General features: G+C 41.8%; 1 protein-coding gene across 2 annotated transcripts; it reads left to right on the top strand.

Annotated features, from left to right (window-relative positions):
- Positions 1 to 1,929: 1,929 nt before the first annotated feature.
- On the top strand, positions 1,930 to 12,537 carry SPRYD7 (SPRY domain containing 7). 2 transcript variants are annotated; one of them, XR_012833323.1, is made up of 6 exons: positions 1,930 to 2,085; positions 3,423 to 3,539; positions 6,592 to 6,758; positions 7,776 to 7,855; positions 8,401 to 8,503; positions 11,302 to 12,537. XR_012833323.1 is itself a non-coding variant. In XM_075741886.1 (5 exons), exons 1-5 carry the CDS (start codon positions 1,980 to 1,982, stop codon positions 11,397 to 11,399), a joined length of 591 nt encoding a protein of 196 aa, XP_075598001.1. In that variant the 5' UTR covers positions 1,930 to 1,979; the 3' UTR covers positions 11,400 to 12,537. The 2 variants fall into 2 exon arrangements, 1 of the variants encoding a protein (XP_075598001.1); XM_075741886.1 differs by lacking the exon at positions 7,776 to 7,855.
- The last annotated feature ends 6,377 nt before the right edge of the window (positions 12,538 to 18,914 follow it).

The raw sequence follows: 18,914 nt of genomic DNA, 5'->3' as shown, positions 1-18,914 counted from the left end.
TTTTTTTTTTAATTATTTTTTAAACATGTTAACATTTGTCATTTAGCATTTACTGTAACAAACCCACAGTGTGTGACAGACAATAAAAAATCCCACAGTGACTTAAATGGGACTAATTATGTGAACAACAAGCTACCAATGAGAATCCTGATGCCCTCCATACGAAATAAATGAACATCAGTTTCCACCTAATATTTACTTCTTAGAAGTTCAAGACTAATCCCATTTGGCATATTTTAAGGAAGCGAGATCTTGACCCCAAATGTTTATAGGCTGTAACAGTAAGTCCAATAAAAGAAAGGAAGCATATTTTAAAGCTGCTCTTAAAATCAGATTGGTTTTAGGCACAATTTTGAGAAAGACAGCGTTTCACCTCATGTTTCAAGTAAAGGGGTAAGTGTGACTGATACAGCCCATCCAGACCAATAAGATATTTCTTGCTATCAAGATTTCTTTTAACAAGGGTTTTTGAATATCCGCTTAGCCTCCACCCCTGACAGATAATGTTGTACCATATGGGTTACATTAGTTGCATCATATTATATATACTGTAATAAAATGCTGAGTTTTCTAGGTGAAATGCAGCAAAATAAGACATCAGATGAAAATGAGAAACAACAAGTTCATCCCAAATTGGTTTGGAGATAAATAAGCCTTTAAATACATGTATTTAAATGATCTGCTGTCTGCAAAACATTCTAGATCAGCAGTTCACGGCACAACATTTATTGGATATTTTTCTGTAGATAAATAAAAATGTGAAGTAGGTACAGGTAGGCTTCTATAGCCATGTTATCACTATTTACTGTATTTGTTGGAGCCCAGTCTGTGGCGTCTGCTGTGGATGCTGTGTTCTGTAGGGACAGTTCTAGGGTTTTTGCTGAAGAAACACTTGTGTAACCTGAAAGCCACAAGTCAAGCTACAGCTTTTTAAATGATGTGGGATTCTACTTCTATGAAGTGGACACAAAGCTGGTCCCACAGTGTGCTTTGCAATAAAATAACTGCAATGATAGCATAGCTGGCTTTTCACTGTAGCAGTCTCTTGAGTTTGACTGTAAACACTCTACCAAAGCTTTTGAACAGGCAAGAAAGTACTCCAGAAACAAAAAAAGTTCAGAGTTAAGACTTACTAGCCAGACAGGTCTGGAAGATGAGGAGAAAGGGCAACATGTAGGGAGCAAATACTACGGAGGCAGGCGGAGAGACCCTGAGCAGGAGAGGCAGCCGGCCCATCAGGCCTGGCTGTGTGAGCCTTTTGCTTCAAGGAGTTCTGTCTCTTTTGACTTTTCCAAGAAAGAATTAAAAAAAAAAAACAGAAAAGAAAAGAAAACAGAAAAGAAAACAGAAAAAAAAAAGAAAAAAAAAGAAAGAAAAAAAAAGAAGATAAATGTGGTTCTTGTTACTTGGAGCCAGGAATAACTGACCAGTAAATTTCCACGAAGGAGTCCCTTCCCACATGGCCCAGCACTGTGAAGTTCATTGACATGATACCTACCGTCTGCCCGGGACACCATCAGTGTCCTCTTTTATATATATTATATACATATACATATATATATAAAATTGTCCTTTAGGTGGCCGTGCACTGAGGCTGCAAGCAGCCGGTGGAGCGCAGTGCCGCCTCAAGCCACCGCCACATTCAGACACGGCTGTGGAGGAGAAGGAGCAGGTTTCCGGCTGCACTCGTTTTAATTTAAATTTTCACTTCCTGAGGAAAGATAGAGTTTTAATGGGAATTTTTTTTTTTTTTTAAACCGTACTCGATTTCACAACATCGCCCGGGAGGGCGCTGCCCGCCATGTCCTGCCGCCTCCCGCCATGTCGGGCAGGGGCGGGCAGCGGGGAAGGAACTCCCGCCCGCTCCACCGCGCGGCGCTACCTCCCGCCCGCCAGGGGGCGCTGCGCCCCCTCTCGCTCCCCTCTTGCCCCGCTGGCCGCCGTTTGCGTCTGCGCGGCGCGGTGGGATCCGGCCAGTCATGGCCGCCTCCGTGTTCTGCTGCTTCTCTTGGTGCAGGGATGGCGGCGTCGGCCACATCCCGCTGAAGGAGATGCCGGCGGTGCATCTCGACACGCAGCGTATGGGTAAGCGGGGCGGGCCCGGGTCTTCACTCGCCCCGCAGCAAGGCGCCCGTGACGGGCCAGGGCCGGGGGGGCGGGCGGAGGCTGAGGGGCGGCGGCGGGGCGGGCGCCTCCCGGGTGGGGAGGTGGCAGGCCCGGCCCCCCGGGCGCGGCAGGGGGTAACCCTCGAGAGGGGCGGGTTGCCGGGGTTATGTATCCCCGGGAAGCTTGAACGGAGCTGGTAGGGGATGTTTTAATACGGTGTAACCGTACCAGCCCGAGGGGGCGTGTGCGTCTGGCCTCAAAGTTTATCCTGTCTCTTCTCAGTGAAGCGCGCTGGGAAAGTCGCTTTTTGGCTACTTCGTTAGAAGGATATGGCAGTTTTCAGGAAAAAAAAAAAATCGGTTGAAGCTCGTCAGCTGGATGAGTATTTGGGGGTGTGCCTCAGTCTCAGAGAGGATCTCAGGGGGCAAGGCTGCCTGATGGGGGCTGAAGATCTTGGTCAGGTTAGGGAAGGGATGGTGGTTCAGAGCAGAGTGGGTGAGTTATGGCAATGAAGATGCAGAAGGAGCCAGGCCACACAGAGCCTTGTCCATACCACTCTTTGTGCGTCATCCATAAAACCTACCTGGGTTTTGTTGAGGAAAGAAGTGATCTGGGTCAGCTGCAGCAGAGCCAGGGAAAGAGCTAGGAGGAAAGCAGTGTGGCCGATCCAGGGTCCAGTGCTCGAGCGCAATTATTAGCCTGGTTTTATTCAGCTGTATCAGCGGACCATTGCTGTCTCCCATGGTCTTGACCATGACAGCAGTGCCTAAAGATGAAGTCTTCCACTGGAGAAGGAAAACTTAGCGGAAGATTTTTTTCTCTCTGTATTGGCAGGCATGTTTCTAATAAAAGGATTTTTTCAGAGAGTAACTAAACACCTTGCAATTCCATCAAACACTTCTACCCGATGTGCCTTTCCTTCTCTTTGCAGAATTTTTTTTTCTCCAGTGTACAGAGACAGGGTACAGGGCTTTGGTCTCACAGCGAACCCTTTCTGACTAAATTGTAAGTTATGCTTCTGATGTGGCTGAGCAAAGGTTGTAATCAGTATGGTGCCGTAAAACCCAAGAGGCAAAATTAGAGCAGTGTGTAGATTTTAAATAAATAAACCCTAGTTGAAAGATGACCTAGCCTGTAAGTAGCCTTCCTTTTCTTACTTCAAAGCATGGCCCATCATGATAATTCCCACAGACTAATGAAGCTCTTACTTGGGGCAGAAAGAACAAAACCTGTTCTTAATCTTTAGGAGTTTTAAGGGCTACTTCCAGACTTCTAGAAATGATTTGAAGTTTTGCAATTTTATTTTCTTCTTGCAGGAACAGATGTCGTCATTGTTAAAAATGGCAGAAGAATATGTGGCACAGGAGGCTGCTTAGCCAATGCACCTTTGCATCAGAACAAGAGCTATTTTGAGTTTAAAATCCAGTCCACAGGTTAGTCAGCAAAAATGTACAACTTTAAACTTGGAAGGTATGTCAGATTGCGTGCTGGCAGTCATATGTCAAATACTGAGCACATGCATCTTTCTAATTGCATCCTTGAACTTGTGAACATTGGAGAGTTTTATAAGTTGTCATTGTGTAAAAGGATTTTTTAAAAATTTTTATTTTTTAATTGTGGCTTTGAAATATTAAAAAGAATGGTGAGTATATTACTAAAGGAGTGTGAATGCTAAAACACTATATTGTTTTGTATGCAGTTATATGCATGTTTTTCAGTTAGCATATTTTAGAAATGTTTTTTGGTAAATGCGTATGACCACTTAAACCACTGTAGCTGTGAAGGTTGGGGTTTTTTAATAGTGCAGTTTATCCAGCAATATTTGTAGCTATTTGTCTACCTTCATTTGCTTTTAACCTGCACTGTGTTTACCTGAGCAAGGGTAACACTCCTTGTGCTACATTTTGCTCTTCGAATTGAATGTGCAGCACTTATTCTGACACTGCCTTATCAAGAGGAGCCTTTCAGCACCCTGTTTCTTTATTTGTTTTGCACAGATCTAATGCAAGGCAGATGAAAGTGAATGAAATTTGGAAGCATTATGTTTTTACTGATATGGCCAGCTTCACTAGTACACAGTGCACTCCAGGCTTGCCTGTATTCTAACATTAAAAATCAGCCTGTATTTTTAAAAACAGACACTGTGAAAATGAAGTTGTTATTTCCCTAAGTGTGTAGAGGGAGGGAAGAAGAAGGGAAGTGTTAGTCCAGAGACAGGCCTTATGATACCAGCTGGAGCTTGAACCCAGCGCTTTTTGGGTAAGGGTTGTTTGCATTCAGTTTGATTGGAGTGCAGGCAGCGTGAACACAGATCTGTCCAAAACACCTTGCAGTCAAAATGGTTGTTTAGTTTTAAACTGCATGTAAATGCCAGCTCAGTCTTAACTTGGCAATTTTAGTATCCTTTCTGTTGGGGGGAAGAATCCACTGCAGCTGTTGTTCATATATGGTCATTATTCACACAGATACAGTGCCCATGTTCTTATGCTTAATTTGAGAAACACAGGAAGTAAACTCTTGGGCCCTATGAGCTGTGTCTCATGTATTCCTGTGCCCGAAGGCAGGAGAATTGTAGATCATTTAGCTTAAAAGTTTGATTCCCAGAAGTGTCCCTGCACGATCTGTTAGGGGTCATCTGTGGGGTCACTCTGACCATTGGAAAGTTTTCTGAAGTCTAGTCTGAATCTTGTTTACGCTCTTGTCCTTTTCATTCTGGGCATGTAAGTATTATAATAAATTGTTCTGCAATTTTGTCTTTTGAACTGATTTTTGTATATTTTTGCCTCATTTTAGTCTTCTGTATGTTAAACAGTTCTAGGGTTTTTTTTCATTGTCTCCTTACAGATGATGTTTTTACACTTCTGTTTGGATTTGTTGTTTCTTCTAGAATATCTCTAATTGACCTAATTTGTCTTGAGGTGTGATGCTTAAAATGGATGCTCTGCTCCAGCTGCAGCAGCAGTAGATGCCCTTCATCTGCTGTGCATACAATATGTCTGCTTTATACATGCCATACATCCAGAAGTTTTTCACAACAGCAGGGCACAGACTCACACTCAGCATGTGGTCTGTGATAACCCCCAAATTATATTCTCTGAACTGATTGCCAAGCCACTATTGTATTTGTGCCACTTACTATTCCTACTTACCTGCTGTTCTTTGTAATTCAGGAAAAGCAAATGCATTTTCCTTATTTCAGACCTCTTAACCAATTTGTGAGGATCATTTAAAACTTGAGAGGCCTCTGAAGAGCTTGCAGTTCTGTCAGGTTGGTATGGGCAGCGCATTTAATAAGCACATTGTTATGTTATCCAAGTCATTGGCGTGAATACAGAACAGTATCTGACCTTGGGCATTCAGTACAAAACCTCAGACCGCACTCGAGTCATCTTTTTTGATTTGACAGGATGCTGTTGATGAGTAGTCCTGGAATGCAGTTTTCTAACCAGTTGTGCATTTGTATTGCTGTAACTATCTAGACCATGTTTTCATAATTTGACCATTTCAATGGTGTATGAAGTTCAAAAGCCATTACCAAATCAAGATCTATCATATTTACAATTTCTTCTTTTTCCCTAGGACTAGTCTAACCAGATGAAAAAGAAAACAATTGTGTTGTTCACAGATCTGTGCTAGTTGGATTTAATTTTTATATCCTCCTACAGTCTCAGAGTTTGTTTTCAATATTTTTCTGGGGATAAAAGTTAAGCTAAGTGGTTACAATTCTCTGGATCTTTCTTTTTCAGAATAGATGCTTTTTATCTTCGGTCTCTTTGTGAGACTGTTTGTACTAGGTCTGGCCAGGATGGAGTTAATTTTCTTCATAGCAGCTTCTATGGTGCTCTGTTTTAGATTTCTGATCAAAACAATACTGATGACATAGGAATGTTTGGGCTATTTCTGAGCAGTGTTTGCACAGCATCAAGGCATTCTCTGTTTCTCACTCTGCCTCCTCCGTGAATAAGAGTGAGAGGTTGTGAGGAGACACAACCAGGTAGGTGATCCAAACCATTCAAAGGGATATTCCATGCCACATAATGTCATGCTCAGCAATCAAAGGGAGAGGAGGGGATTTAGGAAGGTTAGCCATCTTTTGCTCGGGAATTGGCTGGGCATCAGTCTTACCTGTGGGAGGTAGTGAGTCATTGCCTTTGCATCATTTTGTTTTGTTTTCTTTCTTTTTTCCACTTCTTTGCTTATTAAAGAATTTTTATCTTTACCCACAATTTTTCTTGGTTTTACTCTTCCTTCCCTCTTCCTCCGTCCCACTGGGGACTGTGGGAGGAAGTGAGTGAGCGGCTGAGTGGTGTTTAGCTGCCTACCAGGGCTAAACCACCATAGTCCTGGTATTTCCAAGAGATACGTACTGGTACTACCGCCATGGCACTAGTTAAAAATGCATTCTTTATGCTGTCCTGCTTCAGTCAAATAATCTTCAAAATAATGATGTGGGTTTTTTCTTACCATGTTAATGTCACATTTTAGGGATTTGGGGTATTGGTGTTGCAACCCAGAAAGCAAACTTGAATCAAATTCCACTTGGTCGAGATGTCCATAGCCTGGTGATGAGGAATGATGGAGCTCTCTACTATAATAATGAGGAGAAAAATAGACTACCAGCAAACAACCTTCCTCAGGAGGGTGATGTGGTGGTGAGTTTCTTAAGGCTTCTTTCTCTTCCCCAGCTATTCCCAGATTCCTCTTATTTACAGCCCTGTGGTCAGACTGACCCTTTCAGTCAAATTGTTCAGCTTTGAATCTCTCAGTTTGGAAAGTGCTGGTACAAACTCCTGTTGTATTTGAATGGATCAGCAGCCTGGATACCAGTGGACTTCATTCTCAGCATTGATATGTTTCTGACTGAGATAGACTTTACCAGTGTTTGAAAAGTAGGCTCTAATGCTCTGTTGCAGTCTGGTTGCAGTATCTACCTGAAGGATAATTCCCATCACAAGGATCCTACGTTGTTTGAGATGGGACCTTCCTGAACAGATAATGTGCTAGAATGCAATACATAGCTCTGCACCATGCCCAGCTGAACTCAAGATCCTGTAGCTAACTGGTTAATGATTAGAAGGACAGAGCTGAGCAGAGATAGATCCTGGGCGACAGATGAATTGTATTTTTAGCCCAATTTTTGTAGGGACGGATAGGTATTAAGTGAGGAGGGGATAATGCTCACTGAGAAAATGATTAAGAATGAGATCAAATCATAAGACTTTTTTTTACCTTACTATTCCAGGTTTTCCAAAACATCTTTAAGTGACTTTGTTCAAAGAGTTGTGTTTTATTGCTGTCATTTTCTCAATGCCTGTTAGAAATGTATTTACAAAAATACATGGGAACAATGCAATGAAATTTAGACCATTTATCACCACTACTTTTTCTTGCTGGGTAACCTCGCCTCTATATAGCAATGGTTAGAAATGTCATCTTTAGAAGCCCCAAACAGCTACGGTTGACTCCTCCACCCTTTACTCTCAGATACTATATTATTCTTTTAATCCCCTTCTGAAATTGTTCTTTTGGAGGGTTGCAGACTGTTCCAAGGTTTGGTCAACCTATGTAGTCTGAACAGCTTCAACTAATCACAAAAAAGTAGCTGATGTGTTCTGCTAAGTCCCCAGTTTTCATAAATTTCAATTTTGTTTGTTCTGTCACGAAAATAGATTTCTGAAGTAGGGTATGAGAACACAAATTGTCACACTCAACCATACCAAAGTGGTCAGAAAAATCATTTAGCTCACGAGTAAGTAATTTATTACCTTGTTTGTGTTTGCTTTGTGCTCTGTAGTCAGCATATTTATAGCGTTGTGTATGAAACCATAGTCTGTTGCTGGCAGAGAAAATGAGCTGAGAGAGGTTTCCATATGGAAGTATGGACAGATAAACTTAATTCACAGCATCACTATTTTCATGAGATGGTATAAACAAGAAGACTGCAAACTGCTCAATATTCAAAATCATGGAAAATTTTGTGTTTCTTTAACATGGTGAATAATAGTCTGGAAATTTGTTTTGTAAACTGTCTTTAGTAAGGTGCGGTGTGCAGTACTGTGCTGCATCTAAATTGAATGACCATTAAGGAATCCTGGGTATTTGAAAATATAAATGTTACTGGTCATTTATTAACTTCTAGTCCTTTGCAAGAATATTTCAAGTGAGGTTTTCTGGGATGTTGTGGTTTGCATAATGGTGTTAAAATTTGCCTGTGGCTAAGAAAGCTAAATTAAGTAGCAATCTTATGTTTATAAACTTGTTGATGCTTTTTTGTTGATTTTCTGTACTTTGTAGGGCATTACATATGACCATGTAGAATTAAATGTATATTTAAATGGGAAGAACATGCATTGTCCAGCTTCAGGAATCCGAGGGACTGTCTATCCAGTGGTCTATGGTAAGTCAGAGATTTTCAAACTGGTTCACAATATCGACAATATTTTTGTACCAAGTCTGTCTTGTGAGCTATGTATTCTTCTCACTTAAATGGAAACACATCAATCATTTATTTTTGGCAACTACAACACTAAATTTAATGAAAATGCAAACCTAGGAAAATAAAAAAGTTTTTTTTTCCACCTATTTTTTAATGCTGCTTAGTAGCTAGGGAAAAAAGCACTGCTTACTGACTACTGACAGTGTCCACATCCAACAAGCTGGGGAGTTACTGCCCTCAGTCTAAAAATTGCCAGGTAAAAAAACCTGTGAAGCAGATGGAAAAAAAGAAAAACAACAAATTTCAACTAATGTAGACTTGTGGGCTAATCTGATTTATCTCTGAAGCTTGCTGTTTAGGCCTATTAATTTCACATACTTTATAAATGTATTCAGTGTTAAATACAAATAAACACTGAATTGCTGTTTGTATTTTCTTATGGAATTACTAACTTTAATGTAGTACTAGTACAGTTGTGTGCTGTATAGTGGTACAGCTCTTTGCTGCTATACCAAATTGACACCCAGTTTTGAAATCCAACAATTGGTGAGCGATTTGTGGTAGCTGTTTTGCCAGCAACCATCAATACGACACAGCAGTTTTGAACAAGAAACAAATACCATATCAAATTAATCCCTGCATAGGCAGTTTAAGAAGGAATGTATGAATTATGGAAGCTGGAAATTGGCCAAAACATGTGTTAACAATTTACTCTTCCAGAACTTGGCGGTGGTTTTGTAGTTCCCAAGTAGTCAGAATTCTGTTTAACATGTCATCTGAAAGGCAGCACTTCCCCTAGCTCAGTGCATAATTAACGTTACGCTCTGGATTGGCTTGTAACTTACAGCAAATGACAACTGCTCATTGGATTCCCTGTGTTACACCTACAGCCATCTCCAGTTTATCTTTATTCCTGTGTGAGCTTTGTCTAACTAGTAGCCTCTTCCAAAATCGTTTTACTCTTGGGATACCATTAACTATGTGATGTCGATAACTACTTCTTTTCTCGGTTAGTTCCTAATGAAGTGTTGGCATATTCCCATTTATATCTTGATACTTTTGTAATATTGAATTTTATGAACAGCAATAAAATACTCTAGATATGTTGTAGAGCCTTTGAAGTCTATAAACGTAGCTGACAAATTATATCATTCCAAGCTATTAGAATGGGAATTGGTTTTTGTGGTCATTTTGTGATGTGTTCTCAAGCCACATGATGGCGCTGCTAAAATGCTGTGGCAGACAGTAGCTGCCCCGCAGCACTGCGGGATCTCCTTGTGCAAAAAGCTTCAAGAGCAGCGGGAAAAGGGTTGCTGTGTGGTAATTTGTTGTTGCATCTTCCCTATATTTCGGAACTGGTGTTACATAGCATGAAGAATGCAGGTTGCTTTCAGAAGACATGTGGTGGCATGTTAGCCTGCTGTAAATCATCTTCTTCTCTGACTAAAGTAGTTCCGTGCCTGGGGAATGCTGTGACCTTTTATTGCCAGGCTCTTATTATCATCTTCCACAAGTGGGCATAATTTCATCATAATTATCATGTCTCCCACATACAGCTATAACAGGTGAAGCCTGCAAATTGCTTTTGCATGGTACTTGCTTGGTATAGACTTTAACTATAAATGTCCTTAATTTAACGTGAACTACTTCCAGACATGTGAAAGGATTTGACCGTAGAGAAGAGAGTTTCTTAAGCATTTACCCTATCCATAATTCAGACTAGAACTACAGATATCTTTTGAAAAGAAACGTGATAGAGCAGGCAAACACGATGTCAAGCCTGAGAATGTAAAACAGAAAAGTGGAGTTAAAGGTTGTTCCCTACAGCAGCTGCACCCCAGGCACTTTTCAGAAATGAGATGTAAACATTGTATAAGTACTACAGAACTGTACAAATATATTAATTGGAGTTTTAACTGAGCGTATGATGGAAAAATTCATATTTTGGCTCTGAGATATCTAAATTCCAAACCAAAATACAGAGATGAAGCTTTTCCGGTTTGATCTAATGTTGCTGGTGTACCAGATTCTTCTTGGAAGAGGTTGTCTGTGAAAGAGATCTTGCTTTTCTAACAGGTTGGGTATTTCAATTTGCTAATGCAATACAGGAAAGCTTTACTCTGAAAATCCTCAGCAGCTTCTTTTTTATATTCTACATTGAAGGTAGTAACACTTGTGTCTCAGATTATGCAGGGTGTCCAAAACTGGGAGAGGTACTCTAGAAAACCATTAACTTCCAATTTAAAGAAGCAGTCAAAGCAGCTCTCTTTGGATCACATGCTAAAACAGATGGTCTGACACCAAGCATCGCAGACATCTGAAACCTTGTAAACCTCCAGGAAAATCATTGCAGACAGCTGACACTCCAGCGGAATTAGGAAATGGACAGAAAAATACGTATCTGGTAGCATCCTTCATCTGTAGATTTCCAGAGAAATAGAGTAGAAAATCTAGAGGGAATTGCCTGACACCCTGCTAACACTCCCAGTGCAATCAGAGGTTGCTTCTCATTGACTTCACCAAGGACCATTACCAACTAAAGAAAAGAGAGATGATTTGCTCTCCTTAGGTATGTCTGTAGGGCTTTAGCAATTTTGTTGAAGAGATTTCTTTTAATTGTATTGTATATACATAATTGATGTATTGCACAATATTCTTCATGGGATGAGCACAGTATATAATCTACTAAGGTGGTGTAATAGAGGATGAAACCTTAAGTGTTCCTTCTCTGATTCCTTCTGTCTGGTTCTCTTCTGCAGTTGATGACAGTGCCATTCTGGATTGTCAGTTCAGTGAATTTTATCATACACCTCCACCAGGGTTTGAAAAGATCCTCTTTGAGCAGCAAATCTTCTGAATGTCTTCGTACCAACAGTTTGCACCCTGCACTGTTACAAAAGCTTTGTCATCTTAAATAAAGCTTCACGTTACTTTTAGGAAGCATATCTGTATTTTTAGTAATTACTTGTGACTATTGTCTGCAGAACTACTATGTTAACTGCAACACCAGATAACTGTGTTGCAAATACAAGATTTCTAACAATGTTTCGTGGTTGAAAATGAGTATTTTGGGGCAGGGTTTTTCCTCTGATGTGTACTTGATGCATAAAGAAACTAAAGGATATTATTGACATCAGTATTACATTCAGTATTTTGAACAAACTGGAGCTCTGTAAAGCCAATAGTTCTTATGCATATGACAGGTATGGAGATGGATAGTTCTCATTATTTTTTTTCTCCAGCTTTTTCACACAGGAGCTATGTACCTCATTTAAAGGAAGCACTGTGTTTCTAGTCTGATTTGGAGTTGTGTCCCAGTTATGCACAATGACTATTAACTCGATGGCATAACTAGCAGGTGGATACTTTTTTTTTTCCAAGATGTAATTTAATCCATTCCCTCAATCTTAGACCAGCAAATATAACTTATCTATTTCTCCTAGCTTTTCATTTGCTTTTATTGTGACAAATAATAGGACACTTTCTAGTAATACTTTTTTGTTTAACCTTAAAAGGTAAACCTGAGCACTATCTGTGTTTTTGAGGACCACCATGCTGTGTTACTGTGGTAGCAGAGTAAGTACGGATCACTCAACTTGGGTATGCAAAGAGCCAGGTGAAGGGTATGAGATGTTATGGTGAAGCCTTACATCTAAACTGTAAATTAGATTATTCTTTTATGGGATATCTTATTTAATTTCTTTGTGAATCATTTATAAATGATTAATGGCTAAGACATTGTTCTAAAATGTGATGCCCTTGAATATAAATTGTGAGATGCTTTTTTCCCTTCTTGTCATATTTAATATAGTTCCTAGAATAATTTTTATTCTAAAGAAAATCTTCACACTGGATATTTGATTTTTTTTTTTGGTTTTGGCTCTTCCTGGGTTAATGCATTTGCATAAATGAATGATTTTATTTAAATATTTTTAGAAATTATCTGATTCTGAAATTTTCAAATACAAACAGCTTTCTCAAAGCCTTTCACCTTATGATTTTCTGAATCTGTCTTTTCATTCCGAGTGGCCCGTGTTGTCCTTCCTTTTAGCCTTCCTGCCACATGACAGTGTTGGGTAGAACTCTTCAACCTGGCAGGAATGATGCCCTTGTCAGCCTTATCATATAAAGCTTGGGAGATTAGAGTGCAGTTTTATCGTCTCCCCTTGAAATCTGTTCTGCTTTGCTGTGGTCAGATACGTAATCCAAGTTTAATGAAACATTCATATGTTTCGTTTTAAGTTTTCCCAGCAGATGTTTTGAGCAGTTTCCCCAGTAGACGTGGGAGCAGCTGTCCCGGATAGGGCAGGGGCTTCTGCGGTGGGTTGATGCCAGGTGCCCCCTCAAAGCTGCTCTGTCACTGCCCTCCTCAGCTGGGCAGGGGACAGAAAATACAACAAAAGGCTCGTGGGTCGAGATAAGGACAGGGAGAGATCACTCACCAGTTACTGTCACGGGCAAAACAGACTCAACTCAGTGAAATTAGTTTAATTTATTACCAATCAAATCAGAGTAATGAGAAAATAAAACCAAATCTTAAAACACCTCCCCCCACCCCTCCCTTCTTCCCAGGCTCAACTTCACTCCAAATTTCTCTCCCTCCTCCCCCGCAGCGGCACAGGGGGACAGGGAATGGGGGTTGTGGTCAGTTCATCACACGTCGTCTCTGCCGCTCCTTCCTCCTCAGGGAGAGGACTCTTCACACTCTGCCCCTGCTCCAGCCTGGGGTCCCTCCCACAGGAGACAGTCCTCCACCAACTTCTCCAACGTGAGTCCTTCCCACGGGCTGCAGTTCTTCACCAGCTGCTCCAGCGTGGGTCCTTTTCATGGGGTGCAGTCCGTCAGGACCAGACTGCTCCAGCGTGGGTCCCCCATGGGGTCACAAGTCCTGCCAGCAAACCTGCTCCAGCATGGGCTCCTCTCTCCACGGGGCCACAGGTCCTGCCAGGAGCCTGCTGCAGCAAGGGCTTCCCAGGGGCTCACAGACTCCTTTGGGCATCCACCTGCTCTGATGTGGGGTCTTCCAGGGCCTGCAGGTGGATATCTGCTCCACCATTGGCTCTATTGGACATAGGGGAAGCTTCTAGCAGCTTCTCACAGAAGCCACACCTGTAGTCCCCCTGCTACCAAAACCTTGCCAAAGCCAATACACCTTCCACACAGACTGAGCTTCAGATGGCTTGATGCAGCCCTCCAAGTCCCAGGCTGCAGGGAGTGCCTGGGACCTCTCTGAGGCCAGGAGAGATGGTTTTCTGTCCTTCAGGAGTTGTACTGTCTTGGAGAAGCTGTGCTGCCAAGTGGAGGAGTTACAGAAGGAAGCAAGCAGGCTACACCACCTCAGAGAAGATGAAAGGGAGATAGACAGGATCTTCTCTGAGACTTAACAGCTTGAAGAGCAAAAGACCCCATCTGCAACAGGGAAGCAGGCAGTGTTTACCTTGTGCTATCAGGGTAAGCAAAACCTCTGGAGAAGGCAAAGGATGGAAGCCGGTGACTTCTGGCACCAAGAGGAAGGTTCCTGCCCTACCTAAGAGCCCTACCTAAGAGCTTACAACTACAGAACAAGTTTACTGTCCTCAAAGTTGAAGAGGAGCCAGATGTGCCCTCAAGCAAAGAACCTGGTCTACCTAACCCTAAACCATGCAAGACTTACCAGGAATAAACAGTGAGTCATTTTAATGGATGAATCCCTGCTGCAGGGGACAGAGGCATCCATCTGTCAACCCAACCAATCATCTAGAGAGGTTTGCTGCCTTCTGGGGGCTAGGATCTGGGATGTTGTGGAGGAAGGTCAGGCCACAACCTCCTGCTGTTACCTCATGTGAGCGCAAATGATACTGCCGGGAGAAACCTGGACAGTATCAAAAGTGACTACACAGCTCTGGGGGCAGTAGTCACTGGTGTGGGGGCCCAGGTGGTGGTCTCAGTCCTGCTGGTGAAGGGAAAGGGAGTGAGGAGGAGGGCACAACACTCTACTCAGCACTGGGGAGGCCACACCTGAAGTGCTGTGTCCAATCCTGGACTCCTTGGTACAAGAGAGACAGGGACATACTGGAAAGAGTCTGAAGAAGGGCCAAGAGGGACTGGAGCATCTTTCCTATGAGGACAGACTGGGAGAGCTGGGGCTGTTTTGCCTGGAGAAGAGAAGGCTCAGGTGGATCTCACCGGTGTATATAAATGCCTGAAAGGAGGATGAAAAGAATATGGAGCCAGGCTCTTTCCAGTGGTGCCCAGTGTCAGGCTCAGAGACAACGGGCACAAACCGAAACACAGAAGGCTCCCTCTGAACATCAGGAAACACTTTTTACTGTGAGGATGACCAAGCACTGGCACAGCTGGGCCAGACTGGTCGCAGAGTCTCCATCCTTAGAGATATTAAAAAGCCATCTGGCCATGGTCCTGGGCAACTGGTTCTAGGTGGCCCTGCTTGAGCAGGACAGTTGGACCAGATGACCTTCGGAGGTCCCTTCCAACCTCAACCATTCTGTAATTCTTGAGGTGATGTTGCTATACTAGTTGACACATACAATAATATTTCTGTAATCAAGTTTGTCAGCTCTTCAAACTTGAAATTATTGTATATACATACATGCACACACATATATACATATAAAAAAGGAAAGGGAAGGCGCATGTCCTTTTTCCTTTTGATATCTTTCAACAATGCCTTCTTCAACAGTGGTTCTTTGCCATGAAAGACTGCTGAGATGAAAGTACTTCTTATGGAATTATATTTCATATGTTTGTGGGGAAAGGAGGAAGTATTTAAAGAAATTCTTATCATTATATCTAACTGCATCCAGGAAACAACTTTTTTTTAAGTCTGCTGTGTTTAGGAATATTTAACAGTCAAAGCTGCTACCTAGAGCGTAATGTAGACTTGCTTTAAAATACAGGGAAGGCTGTCTTCTTCAAAGCTGGTGTTTGGAACAGAAAACATTTTAGTAAAAATAAAATATTCAAAATAGCTGCTAAATTCACAAAAAAAATATGAAAGCATCTGCTTTTATAGCTCAAAGTTGCTCATTTCTCATCTTAGAGTAAGATGCATTTGTAATACCATGTAATTGTAACTACACCTTTTGTGTAAAAATCAGAAAACTTCTTGTTCTGTAACTGGTGACACAGGGAAACTATGAAATAAGGTGGGCGGGTGTGACTGAAAAATTTTTACCATCTATTTATCAAAATGGAAAGAGAGCACAGTTTTCACCTGAAAATAAGTTCTGTGGTGATAGTTAACTCCATTGCACAGGTAAGAAGATGGGCCACAGAAATATTAACCTGCATCTCAGCATGTCATTTCAGCATCTGGCAATAAACCCAGATGTTTTCCCAGATGTGTTCCCAGTCCCAAGTTTGCCTAGAGAAATGAGGTGCAATACCTGTTTCTGAAAGTTGCACTAGAGAGTAATTTTCAGTTAAGATTTAGCAATATATTTACTAGTAGCAAATTCATTTTAATAAGAATGATTCATGCTTCCCAGTGAAATGGTTGAGGTATTTCCACGAATTGTTTGTCCCCAAATGTTTTCTTATTCTTTGAATGTTATAATTTGAACACCCTATCTCTTCGAGTGCAGAACTTTGTCTTGACTAATCCTGTACGTTTTCTGAGTCCTTTTGAGATTATTCTGTGGCAGCAAGATGCAAGGTTTGAGCCAGACTTTATCTGTGCATCCACAAATCAATAGAACTGACAGGGCACATAATACAGGTTGCATATAGATCAGTTGAGTTATTTTTGTAATACTGGAACTGTTTATGGTGCTTTGGGGATAGATGAAGTCAGGTAGTACTATTTCAAGGAGCTTAAAATCCTAAGCAGATACTATAAAGCTAGAAATGCCTGTCAAGAATTGCCCGAAAAGGTACTCTTCCTCAAAAGAATCATGCCAGGATACGGTAACATTGATGGTCTGCAAAGAGAAGCTTCACGGTGCGCATTGTGTCCCTTACATCCCATTGAGAGCAGTTCTACTCCCAGGCCTACCAAGAGCGTTCAGAGATGGCAGGACGGGCTATTCAGGTGCAAACGTTCACGAGAATACAGACTTCCATTAGTATTCACGCTGGTTTCCCTTTCTGCAGACTTTCTTGCAAATGCACTGTTATGCATACAGTTGTGTGCAAAAACAATAGAAGGAACAAGGTCCTAGTAATTAACGTGAATTTCTTAACTTTATCTGAGTCCTTAGATTATTTTCATAGTACTCACTCATCTTTGTTATCGGTTTGTGTTGATGTTGCTTTGTATACCTACAACCCATCAACCTCGTGGCTGAGATTTCACAAAGGTCCACAAGCGAATCAGCAAAACAGATTGTTACGTGTCTCTCTGAATCCAGGCTTTAAGGCCCAAAGATCCAGCCCCCTCAAGATACCTGATGTGTTAAGAGCCAATGTTGCTTTTGGAAATGGGGTTAACTATTACCTCTTACTGTAGCGAGAGACCTGGTTGCATAAATATGTTCAAAACTATGCTGCTAAGGTATTTGCAGGAAGCCTGTGACAGAAGATTTGGAACAAATCTAAGTGCCTCTTCACTGTTCCTTCCCTTGCCTAGTTCCACAATAAAATACTTTTCAGGTTACTGACATCTTGGATATGAATTTCTAGACAAAAGCTCAAAGGGTTAGGGAGAGCTCTCAGATGTGCAGTGGCAGACCTGTGCTTTCCTCGAGTCCTTCATGTAAGATCTCTGTTGGGGCAAATCTTGGTGGCCTGAACGTTGAATTTTTGCATGTTGAGTATTTGCAAGAACAAAGAATTGGTAGGACCAGTTCCCTCCTGGACTGGATTGTACGAGAGCCTTTTTTTTTTCTTTCTTTTTTTCCCCCATCCAGACATTTTAGCTTTTCCTAGCCCCTTTTCTAGCCTTGTGTTGGACCTAAGGAAGCCCACCTGATCTGGCTGCCAAGATGAGTCAGCAGAAGAGCTCTTTATCTGCCCACGTGATCCAAACGTCTGACACTTCCAGGGAAGAGGAATAGTTGCTTAGACACTGGAATTTCCTTTGCTGAAGTCAAGAGAGGTGGGTAGGTCTCGTGGGGAGTCATCCCATAAAATGCCAGAAATTAAGTGTGAAGAAGTACATGAAAAAACCTCAGGTCACTTCTCCCTAATTCCAGAACATGTCAAGAAAAAAAAAAAAAAAATTGTATCTTTGTGTATATGTATTTAGGTTGCATTTTGCCTGCAATCTTATTCAAGATAACACAGGGAGAGCAAAAATAGAAGCCAAGTCACATCCATGGAAAATTCTGGCACGTTTAGCAGACAAGACAGTTCCTAGCTTCAAGAAACATGAAGACTTGAGTCATATTTCTTGGATGTGCTCATTATATTGGCAAGCAGTACATGTTAAAAATCCCCATTGTTGAGAAATCTAAATTCCCTTTTGCCTTAAAATATCTGTACTCAGTATAAGATGGCTTATGACCTTTTCCTAAGTGAAGAAGTATTATACTGAATAATGAGTAGTTCGGTGAGGATTTTGCATGGAAAAAGTGCAGCTCTTGGCCAAAGTAAACTCTGGCAAAATCGAGATAAGCTGGTGGAAGTGGCTTGTTTCGTGCAAGTTGGTAGCATGCTCCAGACAAAGTCATCTTTTCCTGTATGTAGGATGGAAATAGTGCTTCCCGCTCCGGCGGGGGGGGGGTACCCACACGTCAGGAGAAGACATCTAGGGAGTGCGAGGCAGCCGGGGCTATGTTCAGACTGCTTGTACCCTAATGCCTGTCACAACTCCATCTCTCCATTGTCTGAGGAATCAAGTCTGAGCAGTCTGAATCACTCATGACTAATTTGAATGTAGTAGTTATAACTCCTAAATTAAGCTCCCCGAGTAGGGGGTGTGAACACACCTTCAGACGTTACTGTAAAGGGAGGGCCATCTAATTATCTTAGGAGTCTGTATTTTGCCAGAGATATCTTTAGGAGAGGATTGGGCTGCTTACAGTCTGTCTCCTCGCTTCTCATCTAATTCATCATCTTGTCTTCATCTGCTCTAAAGGCCCGTTTTCCCACTAGCATTAAACAAGTGATATGCCAGCCATTTATTTGTCGCAGGCTGACAATTCCCAAATTCTGGGAAACTTTATCTCTGCTTAAAAAGCGATGGTCAACATAATCCTGTCGGCTAAACACCCTGCGGGAGACGCATGTCGCAGCAAAAGAGCTCTGCTGATGCTGCTTGAATGATTTCCTCAGAGTGAGCGGTAGTGACAGATGGCCTTTTTTCCTTTTCTCCACGTATTGCGGGAGCTTTTCCTTGCAGAGCCATGCTGGTTGGGATAAGGCAGCAAACCGAGCTGCCTGGAGGCTTCTCAGCAGCATCAGCACATTGAAAGTTGGGGCTCCGGGGAGAGGA

Source organism: Balearica regulorum, chromosome 1, assembly GCF_011004875.1.
Source record: "Balearica regulorum gibbericeps isolate bBalReg1 chromosome 1, bBalReg1.pri, whole genome shotgun sequence".
Lineage (NCBI taxonomy): Eukaryota > Metazoa > Chordata > Aves > Gruiformes > Gruidae > Balearica > Balearica regulorum.
This window is presented reverse-complemented; position numbering and strand designations above follow the sequence as displayed.

What these genes read in the sequence shown, in the direction of transcription:
- SPRYD7 (XM_075741886.1), top strand. Translation starts at nt 1,980, where the DNA reads ATGGCCGCCTCCGTGTTCTGCTGCTTCTCTTGGTGCAGGGATGGCGGC. An exon ending in TCTCGACACGCAGCGTATGG is followed by an intron (nt 2,086 to 3,422) that starts GTAAGCGGGGCG and finishes TTCTTCTTGCAG; the next exon opens with GAACAGATGTCGTCATTGTT. An exon ending in GTTTAAAATCCAGTCCACAG is followed by an intron (nt 3,540 to 6,591) that starts GTTAGTCAGCAA and finishes GTCACATTTTAG; the next exon opens with GGATTTGGGGTATTGGTGTT.